The sequence below is a fragment of the Dromiciops gliroides genome, chromosome 2 (genome assembly GCF_019393635.1).
Source record: "Dromiciops gliroides isolate mDroGli1 chromosome 2, mDroGli1.pri, whole genome shotgun sequence".
NCBI classification, from domain to species: domain Eukaryota; kingdom Metazoa; phylum Chordata; class Mammalia; order Microbiotheria; family Microbiotheriidae; genus Dromiciops; species Dromiciops gliroides.
The window spans coordinates 576,743,547-576,764,547 of record NC_057862.1 but is presented as its reverse complement, the minus strand read 5'-3'; the positions used below and the strand labels follow the sequence as shown (position 1 = coordinate 576,764,547).

General features: G+C 35.7%; 1 protein-coding gene across 2 annotated transcripts in view; it reads right to left on the bottom strand.

Moving 5' to 3' along the window:
• Nucleotides 1-21,001, bottom strand: part of GPCPD1 (glycerophosphocholine phosphodiesterase 1) — an 85,277-nt gene that overhangs the window by 60,948 nt on the left and 3,328 nt on the right. The window contains exons 1-4 of one of the 2 annotated variants that reach the window (XM_043981328.1): nt 19,994-20,013; nt 16,575-16,646; nt 11,557-11,653; nt 5,338-5,425 (exon numbers count right to left, since the gene is read on the bottom strand). In XM_043981328.1, the coding sequence (XP_043837263.1) occupies nt 5,338-5,425; nt 11,557-11,653; nt 16,575-16,623 (234 nt within the window). In that variant the 5' untranslated portion in view covers nt 16,624-16,646; nt 19,994-20,013. Of the gene's footprint in view, nt 1-5,337; nt 5,426-11,556; nt 11,654-16,574; nt 16,647-19,993; nt 20,014-21,001 lie in introns of those variants that run through there. The other variant, XM_043981327.1, reaches the window with a different exon arrangement.

Below are 21,001 nucleotides of genomic sequence, written 5' to 3'. Positions count from 1 at the left end.
CTACATCATAGATGTTGCCAACCACATACAGATAAACAAATGTTGATTAAAAATTTAAATTTCTATATACTCTTACAATTGTCCCACAGCTCACTGGTATAACATTTTGTATATACTAATGGGTGCATATATTTTTCTCTCTCAACAGAACATTATCTGCTTAAGAGCAAGGACTGCTCCTTTTTTGTCTTTGGATCCCCAAGGCTTAGCACCATGCCAGGAACAACGTATGTCTTTAAAAATGCCTATTCCTTAACAGCTGTATTGTTGTTGTTTTTTAATCAAAGCTACTCAACTATCTGAATTTTCTAACACCAATCAGGAGGAACATAACATCAAATTTTTTTAATTCCCAATCAAATGATACAAAATCTAATTAAACTGAAGCAGTATGGTTACAATAGAAAGAGCACTTCTCTGAGCAGCTAGAGGATTTGCATTCAAATACTTGCTAGGATGGTTACTACCTGTTATCGAGACATTTATCCTCTCTGGGCCTCAGTTTCTTCATTTGTAAAATGAGGAAAGCTGACTAGATAACTTGTATGGTCCCTTCAAATTATAAAACCTACAACTATTCTAAAACTCCATGAAATCTAGATTTTATTTCAATCTTACTGCCAATATGCTAAATTCATTAAGAGCAGGAACCTCATTTTATTATCTTTGTATACCTGTCTTAGCCCCTAACACAATGCCATCATGATAGCAAGAACTTAATGTTTGTTGCTAAACAGATAATCATTTTTCAAACCACTTCAAAACTCCTGTTGAGTTTAACAATATAAAATACGTCAAAATAAAACAAATACCCAAATTTGCAAGTGTTCTCTTATATTTTAATATTAAAATTACCAACAAAATGTCAAAATGGCAGTGATTTAGAAATATGTAATGAATCAACTATGTGCATTTCCAACTAGTCAAAAGATATCACTTAAATTGGCAAGCTGATAAGAAATGCCCAAATTCTGAGGATAAAGTGAGGATTTTTTAAATCTAAAACATCACAATAGTTTTAAAAAGCCGACACTGAAATCAGCCTTGCAGCTTGAAGTAAATAGTGCTGTTAGACTGAAAGGAATGCTTATTTCGCCTATTTACCTGATTACAAAAAGGGCAAAATGATAACAAAAAATTGAACAGTTCAAAGGAAAAAACTTCCCTTACCATAATAAAGAAAATTTCATAAAATTTTATAATTATATGAAGACATTTTTATAACTTCATAAGGAGTCTCAACAATTTTGCTAGTGTTTTCCTCTTTTGTTATTAATTTTTTCACCCAAAAAATAACTTTTAAAAAGTTATGACCCTCAAAAGTAGCAAATTATACAAAAATATATATAATCACTAGCAAGAGTTTAGGCCTCAATTTTTGGAATTACAGTCATTATTGTTAAAGTAAACTTAAAAATTTAGCTAGTGAAATACAATACTTTGCCAGGAGCAAGTTAGTTGTAATTAGGAGTCAAAAAAGAATTAATAACTCCAAAAAATAAAACATCAATTTGATCCTTTTACTCTTCAAATATGGATGGGCCTGGAGCAGCTAGGTGGCACAGTGGATAAAGCACCAGCCCTGCAGTCAGGAGGACCTGAGTTCAAATCTGACCTCAGATACTTGACACTTACTAGCTGTGTGACCTTGGGCAAGTCACTTAACCCCCATTGCCCCACCAAAAAAAAAAAAGAAAAGAGAAAATATTTAGATGGGCCTAATTTTCAGAAATTTAATTAAGTTGCTAAAACTCTGCAATGAAATCCTTTTTGAAAAAAATCTAGGTGTTCTCAAATGTAAAAGGTAAAAATTCAAACATTTATAAATCATAAAGGTAAATACTTATTAGTAAAGGAACATTTATAAAGAATAAACATTTCCCATGGGACATAAATACTTCAACTTCAAACTTACGTTATGTTGTAATGAAGTCTTACTACATAAAATGAGACATTAGACAATCGCCCATTTACACATGAATCCAGAGTGTTAGGTGGAGAAGATTCCTTACAATCTTTTCCATCTCCAAATCTATTTTGTATCATCTACAAAAAGATATGCTATCAGAGTCAAACATGAGAACATGGGCCAAGTTTGAAACATGCTATATTTAATTTAGTAGTCCTATATGACATTTGTATAAGTTCTTGCTATGAACAATAAGTCTATAACCCACACTTCAAAAAAGCAACAAAAATAAACCTTGGAAATGTCATAACAGTAATAGCACTGAACTTTGAAATAGTTTGCAATATGCTAAATAGAATGACCTGTCTAATCTAAGAGGAATATTTGCTTTTGGTAAAGAAAGTGAGAGCTTTAAAAAGAAAAAGAAAAAAGCAGCACCAATACTCGCCCCAAACAATACAAACTATATTTGAAGAGTGATTTTCTAATCTACCAGAAGCAAAGTAAAATTATTGAATTTTTTCTTAAATAATAATGCAAGTTAACTTCAAGACAAAAAAAAAAAAAAACCCAGTTGGTTAAGCCAGAGATAGGACTTTGATGTTTAATTTCTGAACTGCAGATTTTCAAAGATAGAAAATAAATTTCTCCAACAGATAGTATTAAAACTTCATATTTTTTTAAGCTATCAAACTGAATGATGAACTATTCTTTGGAGTCTTTTACTATTTTCATTTGATATAAACTGAAACATATGTATCATGAAATTTGGATAATTTCTTCTCAAGTTTTCACAATTATTCTGAAAAACATTTGCAAAATGATTTGAAGAATGTTAGGATGGGCCAAATCAAATATATATAAATTAGTTATTGGAAAAACTATTTTAATAGGTGATGAAAGCCCACCTAAGATAGTGAACATGGGAATCATCACCAAAAAAAGCTCTTTATTTTGAGACATTTTAGTTCCTAAATAAAAGTTATTAAGAATATGATTAAAGAATGATTATGAAATGGATTAAGAATATATGTCCTGGAGCAGCTAGGTGGCACAGTGGATGAAGCACCGGCCCTGGAGTCAGGAGTACCTGAGTTCAAATCCGGCCTCAGACACTTGACACTAGCTGTGTGACCCTGGGCAAGTCACTTAACTCCCATTGTCCCGCCAAAAAAAGAATATATGTCCTCAAAAACGATCAGAAGGGACATGACATGTTATCAAACAATATAGTACAAGTTTCAGGTCAGAGGTTTTTTGGGTTGTTTTTGTTTTGTTTGTAATATAAAAACCCTGCTTCTTTGCATCCTGGAGATGACCTACTCGTCAGCTTTACAATTACTGTAAGCTATGGCTCACTCATTTCTATCAGCTTTTCAAAATTACTCAAAGTATAAGAAAATACACTCTATTGTGAAAAATGAAAGGAGAAATCACATTGCATGCCCCTTAACTTCTAAAACATAAAACATCCAAACTAAATAGCCAAGAGTGTGAAATGTGATTTAAATCCCTATGCATTTATTTCTTGGGAGACTGCCCTGAAAAAAATAGCAAAGAAAATTGTCTCTGATGGCCTTTTAAGCTTCCCTTAACTTTATTTAAAAAAAAAAAAATCCTCGTACACCAACCACTATCCATCCACAGACAATGCAAAACTGAAACAAAGTTTCAGAATATTTCCAACTAAAAATCTATCCCGCTTAAAAAGTGCCACCAAGTATGGAGAGGGAACAGGGTGTCACTTAAGGTAGTATGTGAAGAAAAAAACACTTTATCCATATGTATGGGATATTATGTAGCTATTTACTCTATTCCATGAAAAACATACTTACCATGGCAGCCCCTGCATCACACGGTACATGTATACACGATACAGAGTACCTACTTAAAGAAACACACTCACCAACATATACTGTAAACTTTTGCAAGTATTACAAGGGGGAAGGGAAGCTTTTGTTGCGGTTGTTTTTACTATATGAAAATTTATTGCCAATTCTTTTGAAAAGGCATTTTGGACTATTTTTTACATTTTAAAAGACTATAGATTGGCTTAATATGAACTATTGACAACAGTCCTACTTTAGAAAGTTCTTAGCCAAAAAAAAGAGAAAAAGAGTACAGAAATTTTTTTAATCAAAAATCTGATTTCTCAAGTACAAATTTGGTTGGTCTTACAGTACCGTGAATTCAAAACAGCAAAATGGTTATCAGTAATGTGAATTCACAACAATAATGTAAATATTGATATGACATATACATATATAATTTTTACTTCAAACTAAGTAACTTTCCTGACATTCCCCCATAACAAAAGGAAGACATAGATGCCATTCTAAAGCAAAATAAAAGTAAGACTACTGTCAAGGTAAGCCAATATTCTAACAACCAATTCTAGTTGGTTCTAACAACCAATATTATCCAAATCCAAATAATGAATATTTACAATATATTGTTGGAATAATGAACGTAATAGGTGCAAAAGACAGCTGAAGTAGGTTTATCAGTTTTCTTATATTGGTGGCTAAAAGAATGAAGCAAGAGTGGCTGCTCAATTTACTTCGTAAGTAATTTTTTTAAACTTTCTAAAGTGAAGAAAATGTATTTTTTTTAACTGTCAGTCCCTCTTGCCAGTGCTTGGTTTATTTCCATGTAGCACTTCTCTTGCCTAAATAGTAGGTTAATCACATGTAGCACCATTATTTTAAGAAAATCCCTTCGATTCAATGAACTGAATGAAATTCTTTTTTGAAGAAGAAAACAGCTAAACTCTAATTCTTTCCACTACAACTAAGAGAAAATTACTGAAATCTCATCTCATTACAAATCATTGTGGGCAGGGAGCATTAACATCTTTTCATGGCCTTTTAAATGGGATGTGGCCTTAATTATCAGTGCTACTATTGTTTTAAGAATTTTAGAGAAATCAGTCTAATTTACTTAATTGCTAAATACTACCTACTCAAGTATTTGAAATGCAATCCAAGTGCAGCCAGCATATGACAGTTGCTATGAAAAAAAAATAAATATAAAACTAGCTAGATACTCCCATAATGTTACTGCAACTAAGAAAACAAGCATACTCTTTGAGATTGATGGCTATTATATATTCACCTTTTCATTCAAAAAAAAAAATCGCACTTAAAAAATGGGTTTTAATTTCAAATATGAGTACAAGTTCATGATCAACAACAATTTTAGCCTACATACTTACAATTAACCTCAGGTCCACTGCAGACAAATTGTCCATGCACCAAAGGCCATTTGTTTTAACATTTTAGCACCACGAAGGAAATTACTTTTGGTCATAAGAAAACATTTCACAAATGGTTTCTAGTTCTAATTAAAAGCATTTTTTTCATAAATTATATTAGCAATTTTGGAAAGAAATTGTTATAAAACTGGAAATTAGATTAAAAAGTACATACCTTTGGTTCTACAAAGTATCCTTTAAAGTAACGATACTGAACTGGTACTCCTATATTGAGTGCAACGGTTGTTTTCCACAGAACAGTACTGTAAGTTGGGGGGAGCAGGGGCGAGAATATAAAAGAAAAATATCTGTAAGATTCTTGTCAAGTTACAACATTCAATTAGAAAACAGGAGTTGGCTAAAAGGCTTTTAAGGTTTAGTCAAAAATGTTTCGATATAAAATGGATAGACTGTGTTGTGTAAGTTATTCCATACCTTATTGGCATAATTTTTGTATTTTTATAGCTCCAAATCAGGGCATATCCTTGCAAATATCTACAAACTTAACTTAGTCAACTATGATCACTGCCCTTGTTCTACTTGCAGATCCTAGGAAAACTGAGTCTTGGGTTTGCACTGTGTCCAAGCAATAAGCATCTAGTTGCTTTATGAACTTGGATGACTTGAAGAGAGAATGAGGTCTTGATTCTTCTCAGCAATACAATGGTCCAAGATAGTTCCAAAGGACTCATGATGGAAAATGCTCTCCAAATCCCAAAAATAAAAAAGAACTGTGGAACATGGATGCAGATCGAACCATACTATTTCTTTTGGTTTTGGTGCTGTTGTTTTTCTTTTTTGAGGTTTTTCCTTTTTGCTCTGATTCTTCTCTTGATAACACGGCTAATGCAGAAATATATTTAATGTTATTATATATATATCACCTATATTAGATTACCTGCTGTCTAGGGGAGGAGGGGAAGGAGGGATAAAAATTTGAAATTGGAAATCTTATAAAAACAAATGTTGAAAACTATCTCTACATGTAACTGGAAAATAATAAAATACTTTTATTTTAAAAAAGAGAGAGAGAGAGAATGAGGTCCACGACTTGGCACAACTCTGAATAACAAATCCAATTTATGCTTGAATCAAGAAATATCACCTATTTTACCTTTTTTACCTTATCTAAAAGTCCTATGGCAAAAGGCAAGTGACAAAGCAGCAGGTGCAGCTACACTAGGAGCTGTAGTCACAAACCTGCAAACAAGTGGTCCAGGCCACAGGATTGATTTCTCACTGGACTGAAGCAGCAGTGGGATTCAGCAGCACACCCACCCTCCCCCAGCCCCGGTATCTGAGCAGCTTTTTTGAAGAATTGAACTGCTCAACTCCCAGCATGAGGAAGGGGCTAGAAAAGGGGCCCTGGGGGGCAGCTAGGTGGCACAATGGAAAAAGCACTGGTCCTGGATTCAGGAGGATCTGAGTTCAAATCCAGCCTTAGACACTTGACACTTACTAGCCATGTGACCCTGGGCAAGTCACTTAACCCTCACTGCTGGAAGGAAGGAAAAGGAAAAGGAAAAGGAAAGGAAAGAAAAGAAAAAAGAAAAGGTGTCCTAACAATTGTCTGCTTACCTAACCCTTGCCTGTTTACCATGGCAGGTGGGAATCCCACCCTGCAATCGAAACACACAAAAAAAAGTATAAGAACTTTTACAAAGATGATTCCACTCACCACTGCTACATAGAATGTGTGCATGCTTATGGACATTATGAATTCCAGTAGACCAGAAAGATGAACAGTTCTTGTTGCAAGAAAACTCAGCAAGTATCACATCTAAATAGCAGCCCTGAGTGAAACAAGGCTGACAAATGAAAGCCAGCTTACTGAAGCTGGATACATGATGTTTTTGGAGTGGCCATAGTGAAGGGGAGCACTATGAAGCTGGTGTAGGTTCTGCAATCAAATCTAACCTAGTTAACAACCTTGTGTGCCTCCCAAAAGGAGTAACCAACAAGCTCATGAAATGCAATTGCCACTTGCAGGAAAGCGCCACAGTACCATCATCAGTGCATATGTTCCTACCATGACGATAACTGATGAGGTCAAAGAAAAATTTTATGAAGACCTGGAGACCCTCATCATCAATGTGCCAAAAGAGAGCAAGATTATAATTCTGAGTGACTTTAATGCAAGAGTAGAACAGAATACCAGACATGGCAGGGTGTCCTTGGAAGGAATGGAGTCAGAAACAGCAACAGCATCAGTCACTTACTACCAAAGACTTGTGCATCTCATGACCTTCTCATCACCAACACTGTCTTCCACCTACCTAAATGCAAAAAAACTTCATGGATGCACCCTCATAGCAAACACTGGCATTTAACAGACTGTCCTAAGAAGAGACATACAGGATGTAAGAGCATCCTGGTAACATGTGGTGCAGAGTGCTAAAATGTTCATAGACATCCTCTCCAAGCTAAAAATTCCCATTCAACAAAAGCAGTGGCCCCAAAGCAAGTCAACTACCAGACTTAATGTCAACAGATATTATAAAACATATAAAATACTTCTCCTAGTGGGAATAGTTCGTTCCTAACTTGGAGGGAAAGCTGAGCCAACACACAGTTGGCAACAGTGGAGCAGAAAAGAAAGTGAGCAGCTTTCGGAGATTTGGTGTACAGCACTGTATTTACTTATATGGGGAAGTACACTTGGAAACATCAAAATCGGTTTGATGAAAATGAAGGAGAAATTCAGAAGCTGCTAAATGAAAAATGAGAATTCCACAGGGTTTACCAGCAGGATAGTTCATCCAGCTCTAAGAAGGCAGCATTTAATTCCATCAGAAGTAAAGTGCAAGAGAAGCTTAAAGAGACACAGAATGCTTGGCTCACTAAGAAGGCAGATGAAATTCAGTTTTATGATGATAGTAACAATCCAAAGAGCTTTTATGATGCCCTGAAGGCTATTTATGGGCCAAAGACCCACAAATAAAAGTTGCATCTCAACTACTCAGTGCTGTTGGAGTCACATTGATTTGTGATAAGCACATGATCCTGAAGAGATGGGCTGAACACTTCCATAATGTTCTCAAAAGATCATCATCAATCAGTGCTGAAGCCAACTGACTGTATACTTCAGGTTGAAGTCAATCCCTCTCTAGCTGAATTTCCAACTGAAGAAGAGGTTTTGAATGTCATTCAGTTCCTCTCACGTGGCAAAGAACCTAGTGTGGACTGTATCCCAGCTGACGTATATATGTCAGGAGGTCCACTACTCATACAAAAGCTGACTGAAACCTCTGGGGTTATCTGGCAAAAGGAGGTTATCCCCCAGGAGTTCAAGGATGTCTCCATTGTCCATCTCTATAACAGCAAAGGAATTCAGATTGTCCTGTGACAGTCACAGGAAGGTCTCTCTCTCTCTCTCTCTCTCTCTTAGTCAATGCTGGAAAGATTCATGCCAGAGTCCTTCTTAACATGGCTGATCTTTCACCTGGAAGATGGTCCAAGAGCCAGTGGGGCTTCAGAAAGGGTCAAGAAACAGTTGATATGATGTTTGCTGCTTAACGTCTCCAGGAAAATGCCAGGAGCAAAACAGAGATCTGTACCCAGCATTCATCAACCAGACGAAGCCTTTGATACTGTTAATCATTAGGGCTTGTGGAAAATTATGGCAAAATTTGGTTGCCTGGAGAAGTTCATCAATATTGTACATCAATTTTATGATGGCATGCTTGCCTGGGTTCTGTATAGTGGACAATGCTCTCAAGCTTTCCCAATCACCAATGGAGTGAAACAAGGCTGTGTGCTTGCTCTCAAGCATGGTGTTTTCAGAAATATCATTGGATGCCTTCAATGAAGATGAAAATAGCATGAAGGTAAGCTACCACACTGATGGTAAATTATTTAACTTGAAAAATCTACAAGACAAGACTAAATAGAGAGAGAGTTGGTGCAAGATTTTTTGTTCACAGATTATGCACTCAGTGCACACGGAGGCCGAGATGCAATAAAACATGGATCAATTCTCTGTTGCTTGTGCTAATTCTGGCCTAACACCACCAAGAAAACATAAGTTCTCCACCATACTATATATGTGTGGAACCATTGGTTATACAGCAAATGAGAACATTTTTAATTCTTTCCTTGGTAATTCACTTTCTGTGGCAGCATACTTTCTTTGGTAGTATATTTTCCAGGGATATACACATAGATGATGAGGTTGACACACACACTGCCAGAGCTAGTTCAGTGTTTGGGAAGCTCGAAAGGAAAGTGTGGGAGAGAAGAGTAAGTATTAAACTGCCTACCAAACTGAAGGCATACAGAGCCATTGTGCTGACCTCATTGTTGTATGCCTGTGAAACCTGGATAGCATACCAGTGCCATGCAAGGAAACTGAATTGCTTCCATTTGAATTGTCTTAGGAAGATTCTGAAAATCACCTGACAAGATAAGGTACTGTACACTGAGGTCCTTTCTTGAGGTAAACTGCCAAGCATTCAAATTCTACTGCAGAGAGCGCAACTCTGATGAGCTGGCCATACTGTTCGAATGCTAAACATATGTTTACCTAAAAGACTATTTTATGATGAACTCACACAAGAGGCCAGAAGAAATGATAACAAGAATATTCTCAAGGTCTCTCTGAAGAACTTTGGAATCAAATGCATGACAAGGGAAACAGTGGCAAAGAACCACATGGTGTGCCCACATCAAAGGATGCTCTGTGTTCAATAAGCAAAGCAGAATTGCAGTAGCTCAAAAGAAACATAAAATGTGCAAATTTAGAGACATCTCTATTCCAAATGTTTATGTGGATTATTTGTGCCTGTCCTGTGGTAGGGCCTTCTGAGCTCACATTGGTCTGCTCAGACCACTGTACCAAACTTGACTCCAACATAGTGATGTCATTTTAGTCTTCTCTGAGAAAGAAGGACAACAACTAATCAATCCACTAAACCAATTTACAACTGATAAGAAATTAGTCTTATTTAAAATATGTACACACATATACAAAACACTGGTATGGTATTTTCCTGGGGAATCGTGGCTTTCCAGCCTAAATACCAAGCTTGAAATACTGTATTAGTTATGTTTTTATAATAAGTACACCAATTTATCTAGCTGCATTAAATAGTTTGGAAGACATAGTTGAGAGAAAGCAATAACAAGCCCCTTAAGAATTTATCCTAACCATTCAAACATCAATAGAAATATCATTCTTCCTTACTCCTATAAAGCATTTCTACTCTTCTACCACACTCTTTATTTCATGTTGGACTGATCCCTTTTACAAGGAGCTCACATTCTAATGGGGGAGACAACACATATAGAAGGTTTCGGCTGCCAAGTCAAATGGAAAAGTAACATGGTCCATCAGGAACAGTGGCAAAGCGATGGTAATATCTCTTAAATGTCATTAATGGCACTACTATGTAGATGAAGGATGGATGAATGGGAGATAATGTGCAAAATGGAGATTAGACAGAAGATTTGCATTAATATTAGAGCATTTGTAAAAAGAAAATATTTTACTATGGTCTTCATTTAATCTAATTCTAAAAATTTATTTTATCTAATACTGAAAAATCAGGCTACAAATAAGTTTCTTTAAAATTTTTTTTTTTTTTTAGTGAGGCAATTGGGGTTAAGTGACTTGCCCAGGGTCACACAGCTAGTAAGTGTTAAGTGTCTGAGGCCGGATTTGAACTCAGGTACTCCTAACTCCAGGGCCGGTGCTCTATCCACTGCGCCATCTAGCTGCCCCAGTTTCTTTAAATTTTAAAGAATGAAACACACAATTTATTAAGATAAGCAAACATAACTACCATAACATGATACTTATATTCCTAAGTTCATCTCTCACCTAACCAACTCTTGAGTTTTTTTTAGTTACTGTATTCTAATCCCAAAGGAAATATTTCATATTTCAATGACATGCCACTGATGTGGTCATTAGCTTCACTGATATAGATGTCAATCGTCCTATGGCTTAGTTAAAAAAAAAAACAACACACAAACGTTCCAGAGTTACTATGACCAAAAAAATTCATCCCTCTGCAGCTAGCAATAAGCCTTTTTCTAAGCAGACAGGTCCATTGATAACAGGCATGCAGCCAATAACTAGGCCCATCCTTAGAAGCATTTAGAGCATAATAGAAACTGCCTTTGAAAATTGAGTTGGTGGATAAAGCACCAACCTTGGATTCAGGAGGACCTGAGTTCAAATCCAGCTGCAGACACTTGACACTTACTAGCTGTGTGACCCTGGGCAAGTCATTTAACCCTCATTGCCCCACAAAAAAAAAAAAAGAAAGAAAAAAGAAAATTGAGTTGGCTGCCTCTGTTATTTTTAAGAAATGTAATATATTACATAGGTTTGAACAGTTTAAAAATCTGAATAGAAAGTTACTATATCATTATAAAATATTCTCATACTTACCCATCACTTGACTTCTCTTCAGGTTTAAGAACCACACCATATTGAGGATTCCAATTTCCCAAAGTGTCACAATCTCCACATATTGCAAAAATTTCTCCTTGAAAAGAATGTCATAAATAACCAGTTAGTTTAAATGACAGGTATGAAAGGGGAAAAAAATAGTCAATTGCACTTAGTTCAACATAATCCTCTCTTCATAGGCCCAGATCAACAAGATGATCAATCTGATCTTAAATACCTATTATTAGTAGCGGAAATTTAATAACAAAATCTAATAAGAGGTAGTACAATAAACATTAAGTTTTTCAAAAAATAAATCTAGCAACCCAAAGTATTCCCAAATATGTCTTTCTGAAATCTAGGACCCTGAATATATATTTCTATTTCTATTACTCATAAACCATCTTAGGTGTCTTGACAATGCTTAACAAGATAATAGAAGAGAAGAGACAGTTATGGAATGATGAAAGATTAGCTCTAAAAAGATGAGTTTAGGGGGCAGCTAGGTGGTGCAGTGGATAGAGCACCGGCCCTGGAGTCAGGAGTACCTGAGTTCAAATCTGTCCTCAGACACTTAACACACACTTACTAGCTGTGTGACCCTGGGCAAATCACTTAACCCCAATTGCCTCACTAAAAAAAAAAGGGGGGGGGCAGCTAGGTGGTGCAGTGGATAGAGCACCGGCCCTGGATTCAGGAGGACCTGAGTTCAAATCCAGCCTCAGATATTTGACACTTACTAGCTGTGTGACCCTGGGCAAGTCACTTAACCCCAATTGCCTCACCAAAAAAAAAAAAAAAAGATGAGTTTAAAAAGACCTTTGAAATCCCTTAGTCCAAGTTTCTCACTTTACAGAAGAGGAAACAGACTAAGAGATCAATCAACAAACATTTATGTACTATGTGGCGGACACTGTGCTAGATTCAGGAGGTACTCAATGGATCTGTAATAACACCAATTTGGGAATTCCCTCAAATAATGCAGATTTGTAATCCATCCACATACCTTTCCTCTGGAAAAGTCAGGAAAGAGATTCCACCCAAAGTGCTGGAGCCTTTCCTAACCTTCTATCAACACAATGAGAATGGCAGTAGTATACTCTAGTTGTCTACCTGCTCATCTTCTCTTTCTGTCATACAATTCCTTGATGACATCCTTTTATATTCTCCTTTGGAGTTCCTCATTGGTTATATATTGATACCTGCTCACAGTCAGCACGTGTCTTTTCATTGCCCTCTATGTGATGCTCATCGTTACCTCTTCAGAGTCAGTTTCCTTCTAGGTCGTGCTGCCATACAGCAAATGTTTTTATTGAAAGAATGGTCCTTTGTTTTTATAGATAATTTGAGGTCAAGAAAAGTGCTCTGCAATTTGCTGAAAGCAATCCAACCCATTCTCTTCCTCCTTTTCACCTCTTGTCACTATCTGTTCTGTCCAATCCAGACATACATATTGTTGGATAAACTTTAATGGAAATCCATTCAGATACATGTTAAAATCTGGGCAAAAGATAATCTTCATCCATTTGATCTCTCCTATATGAGCAGATAGGTCAGACTCCTTTGAGTAATTGAGGCCCTAAAACATTCTGGGACTTAATATAATCAACACAAGTCATTCATAAACAGAAAATTTGAAGGACCCCTTCATCCAAGGGAATCCCTCCCCTTGACCTGGACCTCTTCACTAGATGTCAATAACAGTAGCAAATACTTTTGGCAAGCATACATCTCCCTGTTTTATACCATTCTTAAGGTTATTTATTTGGAGATTTCTGAACATAATTATTATTGTTGCTATATTTGCCAAGGAATCCTGAATGACCTTGTTACAATGGATGGCAGTAACTTTTGTTATAAAAGAGCCTATATAAGTTATCATTTTGTTCTGACAGTGTTTATCTTTATTCTGAAAAGTATTTTTTCTTTTCTTCTTCATCCCTGGCACTCCCAGCATATAGCAAGCACTTAATGCTTGGTGACTGACTAGCAACTCCCCCTCCTTCAGATAGACTCGTATACTGGTCTCTCAGTACCATCATAAAGGTACAGATCTCCTCTAGATCAATTTGATCCAATCTGCCTGCTTCTCCCATTTTTGTCCTCTTTAGCAAAAATTTCTACTGCCTGTATAATCATCTCAAAGATTGTGTGATTTTTCCACTATCCTTGATTTTTAAAAGTTTACTAAAATGACTTTATATATCTTGTGAAGAGTTCTTTAGACTGATTTATACCTCACTGCTTCCTTCTGCTTTGGGATGATGCTGCTCATAATTATCTATGATCCTTCTTCAGAAAATTGCACAGAGTACTTATATTTTAACTTGCTGTTGCCTTTGACAGCCATCTCACTTTGGCAAGAAAGTCAAATATATGCTAAGGTGTTTTCTGGCCTCTTTTGGTCTCCTGGTTGCAGTAATTCACAGTGGTTTAAATTTTTAATGAATTGGTATTAATATAATTTCTGTTGTTTATTTCCCATTTTTTAAATTTTCAACAGATTTATAAAATAAGTCAGCATTAAATTCATCTTTTTATCATAACTATTCTTGTTTATTACAAATACATATTTTCACTCTGATAAGTTGATGATATAACTGTACATAGATAATTCAGGAATGTGTTATTTTCCTATATTTAATAGGAATTTCGGGGCAGCTAGATGGCACAGTGGATAAAGCACCGGCCCTGGATTCAGGAGTACCTGAGTTCAAATCCGGCCTCAGACCCTTCACACTTACTAGCTGTGTGACTCTGGGCAAGTCACTTAACCCCAACTGCCTCACCAAAAAAAAAAAAAAAAAATCAATTTCAATCCTTATAATCTTATTGGTGCTTGCCATGTCCAGTGCCTAGGAATTTTTTTAAGTGTCCATGATAAATAAGCATAAGGCTTCTACTTAATCTATAATGTCTTACCTCACTCATTTCTTCCTAAGTCATAATTTCACATATACTTCTCTCCATACTCATCTTTCTTACCCTTGTATTGAAGTCCCAAAGTATGAGAGTCTATGTTGATTTGAAGAGTTTTATCAAGTTAATAAAATAATTTCTTATCCTTTGTACTCAGCAACCAACACTAACAAATAAGTTGCAACTTTTTTTAATGTGGGTTTTGGGTAACTACTTATCACCAATTAAAAACTGATAATTAATAGTTAGTAATTAAATAATAATATTTAATTTAATTAGCATTTCCTACTATATGCCAGGAACTGTCCCAAATGCTTTACAAATATGCCATATTTTGTTCAGCCATCTTCCAATTGATGGGTATTTCTTTAGTCTCCCATTTACCACTGCCAAAAGAGCTGCTATATTTTTGAATATATAACATCTTTTTCTCTTTCACTGATCTCTTCCCTATTACTGTTCCACAGTTTTTTTTTTCTGGATTTGGAGAGCCTTTTCCATCATGAGTCCTTTGGAACTATCTTGTACCACTGAATTGCTGAGAAGAATCAAGTCTATCACAGTTGATCAACACATAATGTTGATGATACTGTGTACAATGTTCTCCAGGTTCTGCTCATCTCACTCATCATCAGTTCATACAAGTCCTACAAGGTTTCTCTGAACTCCTCCTGCTTATCATTTCTTACAGCACAATAGAATTCCATTACATTCATATACCACAACTTGTTCAGCCATTCCCCAATTGATGGGCAGCCCCTCAATTTCCAATTCCTTGCCATCACAAAACGAGCAGCTATACATATTTTTGTACATGTGGGTCCTTTTCCCTTTTTTATGATCTCTTTGGGAAAAAGACCCAATATCTTCCCTATTACTGTTGAAGGCACCACTATCCTCCCAGTCACCCAGGCTTATAATCCACGTGTCACCCTTGACTCAGTCCCTGTCACCACCCTCCCTTATATTCAATCAGTTGCCAAGGCCTATCAATTTTACATTTGTAACATTTTAGTCTCTTTCAATCTTCTGATACTGCCACCACTTCTGGTCAGGCCCTCATCTACTTACCTCTGGAGTGTTGCAACAGCCTTCTGGTTGGTCTTCCTGCCTCAAGCCTTTTCCTACTCTAGTTTATTGTCCACTCAGCCGTGAAATTAATCTTCCTAAAGTGATCTGACAATGTCCATTCCCCACCATTAAAAAATTCCAATGGGAGCTTATTATAAAATCTTCTGCATTCAAAGCTTTTCACATCATGACTCCCCTCTTCCCTTTCCAACTGTCTTACATCTTCCCATTTGTATTCCAGTGATACAGGCCTTCCTGCTGTTCCATATACACAAGACACTTTATCTCCAGACTCCAGCCATATTTTCCACTGGCTATTCCCCTCTCCTAGAGTATTCTCTCTCCTATCTTAAAAGTCCCAGTTAAATCCCATCTTCTCCAAGCCTCTCCTGATCCTCCTTGATGCTAGTACCTTCCCTCTGCTGATTATCTCCAATATCCTATAAAATGGGGATAATAATAGTATCTGCCTTGCAGGGTTGTTGCTAGGTAACACAGTGGATAGAGTACTAGACCTGGAGTCAATCAGTAAAATCTGAGAATTCAAATCTACCCACAGATATTTACTAGCTGTGTTACCCTGGGTAAGTCACTTGGCCTTTATTTGCTTTGGTTTCCTCATCTGCAAAATGGGGATACTAATAGCACCTATCTCCCAGGGTTACTATGAGGACCAAGTAGGATAATAATTGTAAAACACTTAGCACAATGTCTGACACATAGTAAGTACTATATAAATGTTAGCTAGTATTAGGATTACTCATAATAATAATAATAATATTTGTAAAAAGTGCTTGGCACAGTGCTTAACACATAAGACGCTCTATATAAATATTTTCCTTTCTCCTTCCTTTCTCTCTTTTGGTGAAAGAAAACCTTTTCAAAGAACAATGTGCCAAAAAAATTTACAAAACATTTCAAACATTTATCAACCTTAATTTTATTTCACTTAGCAATTCTATAGTTTAAAATATTTCATGATGAAGATGTTAATGCTAGTTAAAAATTGAAAAAGTAAAACTCAATACCTGGTAATGGAGTTCCTCTTAAGCCAAAGGTAACTTGAGAAGGTGTCATCTTGGCAGATTTATTTAGTTGAACTAGAAAAAATATATAATACAGGAAAATGTTAGCTATAGATACTGTCTTAAAAATGCATTAGATATTTGTAGTCGACTTTAAAAATTCAATAGAGAGATGAACTATTATTAAACCCCAACTTTTGTTCAAGTGGTTAATTTCAGAGCCATGGTATAAGTTAATAATAGTACTTGCTCACTGTCAGCACTTGTAATGTCCTGGAACTGATGAGGAGGAAATTAATAAAAATACTAAATAGAAATCTCAAGTTTTACACTATTAAAATTCCTAACTTTACTTTATGGATATATTTACAAATAATGATAAAGGTGTAATGATTCTCTAGTCACATACACCCTCTTCTGATAAGCAGCTGTTCTGAAGTCTCCACTATCTTTCTGAAACAGCTTTGAATGGTAGAGGGAAACAACTTTACTATAAAAACAACTTTACTATAAAGAACTAAGCCAGAGGGGCAGCTAGGTGGCGCAGTGGATAGAGCACTGCCCTGGAGTCAGGAGTACCTGAGTTCAAATCCGGCCTCAGATACTTAACTTACTAGCTGTGTGACCCTAGGCAAGTCACTTAACCCCAATTGCCTCACTAAAAAAAAAAAAAAAGAACTAAACCAGAAAAAAATAAAATATTTCTAATCTAGCAAAATGATAGGAGCTGAAATAAAATTAATTTATATAATAGTCATTGTTTAACAAACTGTACTTGTTATCAATGATGGCCTTCAATATCTAAGACATAATATAGTCAGTATTCAACATCTCCATCACAGGTCATCTTTTTTCCAATTTCCTCTTTACAAACTGTATCAATATCGCTCAACTCCCATTGGGCTACAAATGAAGGAATCATGTATTCTATTCTTTTTCCTTGCTACCTACATCTAATATAATACTAAAATCCTGCTGATACTTCTATGTGATTTTTCCATGATCTACATCTTCCTTTCCATTTCTACAGCTACCACTCCCACACCCATCTCCTAGAACTTTATCTGGATCACTATAACCTAGATTCTCTGTCCCCAATGTCCTCTCTACCATTCTATACACAACTATAAAAATAGTAAAAAAACAAAACAAAACAAAACAAAGACCAAAAAAAAAAACAGTTTTTAATGAAACTCTTGTACTGAAACAAGTGTCTTCTGGGGTGAGGGTTTTTTCCTAGTTTACTGCTAAGATACCCCACCCCAAATCCTGGGAAGATCTTTATACCAGATTAAGTAGGAATATGAATACCAATTTACATCTTGTAAACACCCTGGTCACATGAGTTTCTTAGAAAGTTTTATCAAACACACATATGTACAAACACACACAATTTACGGTGACCCCTCTACCTCCAAAACATGTAACTGTCATATGAATGCCTGAATGATACTGACATCCTGGTACTGAGAACTTTGATAAACTGAATCTGGTGATACCAGTAAGTGATGATGGGGTATTCTCAAAATTAACTCCTATCTCTGCCTTCAACTACTCTCACATGCTGGCTACTGATCTTATCCTCTATCCACTACATAAAGGAATCTCTCCATCATGCATATCTCAGTAAGGAATATGATTATCGTTTATCTAAACATCTCAAGATCTAGGATCTAATTAACATATGTCCAATGATAGCCCAGACACTGCCTCTTCAATTGCAAGAACCTTGACATAGAATTTCTGAGAGCTTATAGTAAGTCTTAGGAGATATATAATTGGCAACCCTACTGCCTAATCTGCCAATTTTTAAAAATCATACCTCAGGTTTTGCAGGTCACACTAATTTACTCCACATTTTTTAACTCACTTTTGTTAATCCAAACTCTATCTCAGCTACACTAAAATGCTGTGGTACTAGTTCAGGGGCTAATCTTTTCTGACAAGGGTTCCTTTTAACTATCTGGTAAAGCCTTTGGACCCCTTCTTCAAAACAATGTTCCTAAATGCATAAAATAAATAGAATTATTAATGAAACCAAATATATTGAAATATTTATAAAAAAAATTTTTTTTAAGTTCAAAGGCCCCAAGTTAAGAACTGATGTACCAAATGTTATAAATCTAAGTAAGGTCCCCCCCACTCTAATTTTTTTTAATACTTTGATCACTGCACCATGTATTTCTAGAGAAAAAAAATTTTTAAGGTTAAAAAAACACAGTCCTAACCCAAAGAGATAATAATTTCGATTAAAAGAAAGAAGATTCTCAATGCAAGAAGGCTTAAAACAGTGTAATGAGTATATCATTTTCCTCCACCTGAGATATCCTACCTACTCCTTTTTATTAAAGGTACAAAGCACTTTACAGAATATTTTTATTAATTCCACTAGATAAGTCACTTCAACTAATCTCAAGTGTGATGATCACTCTTCTACTCTCTCACTTCTACTGATTTATCCAGGTTGCGTTATAATACCCTGATTTATATATTGTCTTTTTAGACAATTATTTTCAATTTCCCAGGTATAGATGCTCCAATTTGTTGTTTTCCTACACATAAACACAAAATTTTGAAACAAGTACTCAGTAAATAGTAACTATATCCAACATAACTATATGGACACAATTCACCTATATAAACTATGAATAGCTATAAAAAATATATAAATATATATTAACAAGAATACTTCCAAATGAGTTTGGCACCCTCAATGTGGGCTAATTTCTTAACATCACCTCTAATTTTCTTCACTTACTCCATCTAAAAACCTCAGTAACAATACTTGCACCAACACAGTGGGCTGTTGTGACAAAAGTGCTTTGCAAACCTTACAGTTTTATAGGTCCATCAGCTATTATTGCCCTACTTGCAGAATGAAAGACATTTTAATTCCAGCCTTAACTAGAAAAAAATTTGAAAGAAAAAACTAAATGATAAAGGAAGTTCACTACAAAATGAATTAATGGTACTATTAAAGTTTTATTTCTTATTTATTTATTAATATGCTTACTCTTAAGTAAACACTATGTACTGAATGCACATAACAAGTTTCTTGGACTGATAACAGAAATAACAAGATGACCTTCTGAGTTCCATTTCAGCTCTGGATCTATGTCCCTGAGATCCTCTGCCTGAAACAGCCACTTAAGCTAGTTCTACTTTTCTTTCCCCCTCTTACCCTTAGTAACTGTGTAATATATATATAACACTGTAACTGGCCGCAGCTAAAATGCTAGCTACCAAGGAAGCTGTCTGCAGAGGTTGTCATGCTGAGCAGCAGCACCTCGGCAGTGTTAAGCCCTTAAACTTTTAGGGTCAGGATCTCTAAATGTCAGTCCACCTAGACACAACTAACTCTCAGGAAATAATTCATACTAGCCAAAAACAAAAATCCCAATTTATTCATTTACACAAAGTACCTTCATTCAAGTCCTTCTTTAATTCCTCATTATGGTACAGAGGTAATCCTGGGTTCTTAAAGGTGGTGCCAGGAGAGCACAATTTCTAAGATAGGAAAGGTTTGAAGTGTGCACCAAGTGACTGATGTGCACCTACAGTCAACCTAGTTAAGAGCTGTTTATTTCCAGAAGGGTAGCCACAGCAACTTAGAAAGTTTACTAAGTAAGATGTGAAAGGATTGTAGAGAAATTACCCTCTCCATCCTTCCCTATAGGGATGAAACCATGGATCTTTTGAAGTATTTATATACAATATGAATTGTGAAAGTTCATGATAGATCTGCCCACAACAGTGCAAACTCTTCCCAGTAAAAAGTCTACTAGGAAAACCAAGTAACAGAAGGTTATTGATGTTAAGAGACAGTTTCTTAAACAAAAATGATTTGAGAAACTCTTTTATTCATAAGGATATCTGGATGATTGGAATAACCTCCTGAGCTTACATTTCTATAGTGCTGTGCACAGACCAAGTGCTTTCTTCATAGTAACCCTTTGAGATAAATGATACATTTTACAAAATAAGAAATTAAGTCTCAAAAAGGAAAGTGATTTTTCCAGTTCAAGTGCTACTAAGTACTAGAGCTGTGAGTGGCTTGAACCTAAAAGCAGGGGTCTTTCCAGTATACTTACTATGCAGTTCTCCTTTCTAGATTCCAGGAAGAAGTTTTAGTTTATATACCTCATTCCAAAATTTCTACCATATTTCTAAAAGTATAGCCGCTCCCTAGTACTGCATTGTACTCATAAGCATGGATATGAGCCAAAATTCTGGTGCAGGATTTAACTGCATAGTTTTCTCACCCAGAATGACCTGTACCCAGCAATATAGTAGTGACAACATAAAATCCTGTTGTACTTTTTTATACATGGTTTTGTAGAGAAAGTCTCTCTGGTTTTCCTGTCAAGAAAACAACCTAATTGGAGGGAAGAGGGGAGGCTGGAAAATCAGCAAACTAACACTCTCTCACT